Source organism: Juglans microcarpa x Juglans regia, chromosome 4D (genome assembly GCF_004785595.1).
Source record: "Juglans microcarpa x Juglans regia isolate MS1-56 chromosome 4D, Jm3101_v1.0, whole genome shotgun sequence".
NCBI lineage: Eukaryota > Viridiplantae > Streptophyta > Magnoliopsida > Fagales > Juglandaceae > Juglans > Juglans microcarpa x Juglans regia.
The window spans coordinates 23,946,234-23,952,242 of record NC_054600.1 but is presented as its reverse complement, the minus strand read 5'-3'; the positions used below and the strand labels follow the sequence as shown (position 1 = coordinate 23,952,242).

The 6,009-nt window shown below is 37.3% G+C and overlaps 1 protein-coding gene across 1 annotated transcript; it reads left to right on the top strand.

The window, feature by feature from the left end:
- Positions 1-3,604: 3,604 nt before the first annotated feature.
- On the top strand, positions 3,605-4,811 carry LOC121260454. The gene has a single exon (XM_041162337.1). The coding sequence runs from the start codon at positions 3,801-3,803 to the stop codon at positions 4,356-4,358; it is 558 nt and encodes a 185-aa protein (XP_041018271.1). The 5' UTR covers positions 3,605-3,800; the 3' UTR covers positions 4,359-4,811.
- Positions 4,812-6,009: the final 1,198 nt, after the last annotated feature.

Genomic DNA, 6,009 nt, shown 5'->3' with positions numbered 1-6,009 from the left:
TCTTAATATGGAATTCAAGGTGAAAATATACATGAAGATTTATTTAAGGTTAATGATCCTTCACTACAAGAGATTTGATTTTTTTAGACAAATCATTTTGTCTCAAAAAATCTAACTTTCGTCCCTAAAAAACTTTCTGCCAATTTAAATTTAATTTCCCACCAAACTATACGTTCGAATGCATAAATGTGGTATTCGAATATGTTTGAACTAAATATGTGTTGTTCGAACGGTCTTAAAACCTTTCAGCCAGATTTTGCCATCAAATCTATCCCATTCGAACAACACAATTGCGGTTCAAATGGTTTGGAACTTTTTCGAGCAAAATAAATTACTTCCCCGCCAAGATTTATTTTTTGAACAGATTTTTTTGATGTTCGAACGGTTGTATTTTTTGAGACGATCTAATTCGTCACAGAAGATCTAGTTTGAATGGATATTTAGCCGTTCGAATGGGTTTATAAAGTCATCCATGTTTTCATCTCCAATAATTACTTTTCGGGACGAAATTCAGTTTGTCCCTAAATAATTTTGTCCCTAAAACTAAAATTTGTCGTAGTGTATATAAAAAAAATAATTGAAAGGTTTTATCCTCTAGACTTCATTGAGCAAGAAAAAATTTATTTAAGATCTCAATTAAAGCATTGTATATTTAATGTGACATGAAAATATCTAGATTTTATATGAAATTTGATAAACTAATATACTAGAATGAAATATAACATTCTAAAAGATTACTTAATAGTTTTTACGAAGAAAATAAATTCTAAATATTTCATTACAAAAATAATAAGAGATGAGTATTATTAAATGAAACATTATCATCGGAAATCTGAAACATCTATTAAGTTGTGTTTTTATAATTTTATTTCTACGTATATTTAGCAAATTATTGAGATCTAATTTTATATATATTTATATTTTTATGATTTTTAATCTCTTTTTATTTTACATAAATATATCATACGGTATAAAAGTTTATCCCTAAAAAAATTGTTGGTTCTGCCAGCGGTCACCTACCAACCTCCTAAACCGGCATCATAGGTTTTAGACCGTATCATCAAAGTCGGTGCCACTTCGATGATGGGGAATAACTCTCTCTCCCGTTACAGGACCATTTTTTGTCTCATTAGAGCGTTTGGCCCAGAATTTGCTTTTATCTATTTTCTGTAGTGATTATATACAGTACTTTGTCCTCCAACTAGCTGCTAGGTTTGAAGCCTACAAACTTGGTGACTTCCTAGGAAGAAGAAGAAGACCATGAATACGTACATAGATGCCATTGTTAGGCAAGTTTTGTGTGTCCCTCATTTTTTTTCCTCTCATTTTCTCTCTAGCCTCCGTAAGCAAATCGCCGCCTCCAGGAGTTTGCTTTCTTCGCTGGGGGGAGGAGGGATGAAGCTTTGGCTTCACCCACCTCCCTCCCTCGCCAGCCTTAGTCTCTGTGTAGGTTTTTTTCCTTGATTTTTATGTTAGCTTTTCATCGGTGGCACTGAAACTAGGTGATCTGCTACTTTCTGACGAGCAAAGTCCAACACGCGCCCTGCCATCAGCCTCCCCAGGCGCCGATCTTCAAGACGGTAGAAGAAATCTGCCCATTCGAGTGGCGCGTAAACCTCACGTGTGGTCTATACCGTGCGGGGAGTCAGATCTTCCTGTTCCGTCCTTTCAACCCTCTCCAGGTATGGCGCGTGTACTGCACGAGCCGCCACAGCCATTGGTGGCCCCTCGCAGGCGATTCGTCTCAATTTTTTGTTGCTACACTATGTTTTCGCTTTTTCTAACCGAAAATCAAGTGAAAGTGGATGTGACAGTTCCTTCCAGCTAGTCCAGACCAACATGTTGCAGCACACCCCTTTGTACTGTGACTTCAAGCTGCAGGTTAATAGTTTGTTCATCAGACTATTCAAAAACCGTTTTTAAGCGGTTTTCCATTGTGGGAATTAGATGGAAGTCAATTTTTTAGCTCCGATCACCTCTTTTGTTTTCTTTTTTATGTTGTAATGTGTGTTATGGCTTTGAGAAGACTGAAGAAGACTCTCACTCCACTGAATTTATATCTTGTATCCGTTAATTTATCTATAAATACTTACTTGTCTAGGGAAAAAAAAAAGATGCCATTGTAGGCGAATTGATCTGTAAAAAATATTAATGAAGCTGTTACCTAATTGACATTAATATTTATGCGTATACGCGGGTACGGATCGTTGTCAGCGATCGATCATAATGATATACAAATATATACATGCATGGGACCTGCAGTACTGGTCAAACAAATCGCAATATGGAACTAATTATTAGGTGTAAATTGGTGGCGGACCCTACTCCAAATATAGCATGGCAATGATGTACATGATCATGGTCATGCAGGTTGCATGGACGCATGTCTCGGGGCCATTCCCATGTGTGTACGTCCTTATTTTGATTCCTTTTCAATTCTAAAATTATAGATCTAAAAGCTGTTGGCAAAAATGTTAGGTAGAGATCAGAGAGAGAGGACCAGTTCAAACGAGTTTAATTATGGCACAGAAATTAATGGCAGAGAGAGAGAGAGAGAGAGAGAGAGAGTGAGAGATGAAGGAAGTAAATTGCGTATATGTACTCCCCGAAGCAAGACCGGCCTTGTACCTATTTCTTTGCCTGAAACACCGCCCAATAATTAATTTGCTTCTTAATATATAGTTACGTACGTTCAAACATTTGGAAGTGAAACTCTTCTCAATTTATTTTAATTTATTTTAATTTATTATTATAATTTTTTAAATTTTAATATAAAATATAATAAATAATTTAATTTTTTTAAATCTCAAAATAATAATAATATTCTAATAATATTTTATCATCTCAACTCAACTCAACATCTAAACACAGCCTAAGATTTCAAGAATATTCCCTGTTTACATTATATATACCCGTTTCCTTCTAACTATAAGCTTCTAATTCTACTCTAATATTAATATTCATGATTCAGGACTAGTCTTTGCTACATATATCGATACTAACCCTTAAAAGTGTTGCAGTTGTACTATTAATTTTAAGATGGTTCCTTTGATTTCATTTCATGATGATCGGTACATGTACATGATCATTGTCCTTTTTAAGGTAAATAACAACCAACATGATTAAGATATACATGCACGTACGACGTATGGAATATTAATGAAGGTTCAAAACTACATGAATAAACTTGTTAGTTCTTGGCATGCACAAGATTAACTTCTTAATTTACACGAGATCAACTAGGTTGGGTTGCGTACCTCGTCATCTTCACTCACGATGCATGGAATATTGCTAGTTTTTTTAGCATGGTAACTCTTAATATTCATGATTTATACGTTGCTACAGAAAGTAATTGACCCTTAAAGATGTACTTCAATTAAATTCTAAGATGGCTCCTTCGAATTCATTTTTATGTTCACATCAACACCCTTGTGATCAAGCGAAGAAAAACAAACCTATGATCACATCTCATCTACAAAAACAGACGAGGCCTTAAATGATCTATGGCATCTAACGCGCGTCCATCGAGCGTTCTGCTCTCTTCTACACAGTTTTTCCACTCAAACAATAATGGAAGAGTCTAAACCTTATACAATTTATCATGCCTATTATACGTTGCAATTCCTAGCAAACAAATTAATATTACGCTATTTGTCTATGTCTTGATCGATATAAATAGCGCTTGCTTCTGAGTTTCCCACAAAGGTTCTCTCCGCGTCTACCCCTGCTTTGCGCAGGGTAGCGACCCTAACAAATATTATTCACGGCGAAGAGTACCCTTTCCCTTCACCCTTTTCCTAATGGAAATGAATCCTGCAGACACCATCGTCGGCGTCGAGAATGATACTAAAGATCAGGATCCTATCCCTGATCAGAACTGCATCAAGAAGGCTCCCGATTGTGCGGGTCAGAAAAAGAAGCGCGGTGCAGTGCAGCTTCTTAAAGCAGCATCGTTTTTACTGCGCAGGCCTAAGAAGACGAAATCCTTTCCCACCAGCTCCCATGATCACAGAAACCAGGTCCAGGAGGCCCGGTCATCCATGTCATCGTCCCCAATGGCGCCCGAACAATCAGATCAGGATGTCCGGTCCCCTGTATCTCGTTCTGGCTACAGCTCATCTTCGTGTTCTGAAGTCAGTGCGAGCCGGTACGCGTCCGCGGTTAACCTCCAGGAGCTCGATCGGATCGAGGATAATGACGATGGTGATGATGAGGCTTACGCCGACTGTGGCGGGGACGAGATGATCGACTCGAAGGCCGACGAGTTCATTGCTCAGTTCTACGAACAGATAAGGCTCCAACGCATGAACTCGGTTGATCGTCGTTACCATGATATGAATCAGAGGTCAATTGGTTAATTGAAGGGTGGAGATCAGAAAGATTTAACGTGTGTGGTTATATATAATGCATGAAAGCTGTCTGCTACTTCTCAAAAGTTCTCGTGCATGCATGCATCATTTTTTTCCCCGTCCAAGTCAATTTTCATATTTTTTTATGTTCTGTTTTTCATGGTAATTAAATTAGACCAAAAGTTGGCCAAAGAGTTCTGTTTGTTTGAACGTACGGGTGAAGATATGGAAGTAGATGCATGCAGATATTACAACGAAGAGAATTTGGAGAAAGGAATGGACCGAGTTGTTTGATGAACAAGAAATTGAAGGAAATAAAATTAAGTTGTCTCTATTCTCTTAGTAATCATGTCCTTTTTGTACTTCTAGGTTTATATAATTCCATCGATGTCTAGGTTGATATTGGATTAATTCATGACTTGTATCCGGTCTGTCCATTAATTTTATACATAGATTTGCTTAGTTTGTGAGTTATAACTGGGGGAAATTGTTGTTTTTTATGTTCTGTTCTTTCTCCAGCATTCTTTTAAATTGGCAATGCATGCATCCATCAGAGAGGTGACTGCTCTGTGTTTTGCTTGTATGCGACGCCGGTTTGTTGTGAAGCAAGGTTGAGACGTGCATGCTGTTTTTTTGTGTTGTATTTTGAGAGTCTAGCATGAGTTTTATAGATGAGGTGGAGGGAAAATATCGTGAGTGATAAGGAGATTGGATAAGTTGGAGTTGGGAGTTGGCTTTGAACGAGGATCTTATTCAAATTGGAAATCCAACATTATAGGAAAGCACCAATGGGATAGGAAAATAATTTTTTTTAAAAAATAAACACTATCTAGAAACCTATCTTAAAATATATCTCAATTTAATAAAATAAAATGATGAAAATCTTAATTATCAAATTCAATAAAAAAAAAATATCTGTAACTATCCCTAATGATATAGGATCAGGTCGTTACAATCTCCAACATGAGTAGCTGAGGCAGAATTACCATTTGGTAATCTGACTGTATTAGAAACTGTAGTAGTGATGTAAGTAAAAAACAATGGGCTACAAATCATATGATTTGTAGCTCCAGTGTCAATAATCCATGGTGCAGTATCATGCTGTGCAGCAATGTGTGAATGTGCAGAAAAACATAGGTTTATACCAGACATGGGAGGGACATCTAGAGAAGTAGAGGTCATTTGAACTTGATTTGCAGCAGGAACATGTGCTTCATGTGGCTGTGTTTGGAGCAAGGCAATTAAATGACTATATTGTTCTTGAGTAATGACTGGAGTATTGGTGACCTGTTCCTATTCAAGAGAAACATGATTAGCAGACTGTCTATTTTTGTAGGAATTTTTGTGTCCAAGAGGGAAGCCATGAAGTTTGTAGCACTTGTCTTTGGTGTGTCCAGGAATGTGACAATGTCAGCAAACCGGAAGACCAGGATTGGCTTTGAAGCAACGTTCCAAAGAGTGGCCAGAAATATTGCAATGTGAACAAAAAAGTTTGTCCCTACGTGTGTTTGGACTGATTCTCTGATTTGGTCCTTTAGTAATCATTGCAACAGGTGTGGAAAGTGGGAGGGAATGCAGCTACCAACGCCTCTCTTCCTATTGTACTAAGGAAAGAACACGATTGAGTGGTGGAAGAGGATCATAAAGAAGAATTTGAGCT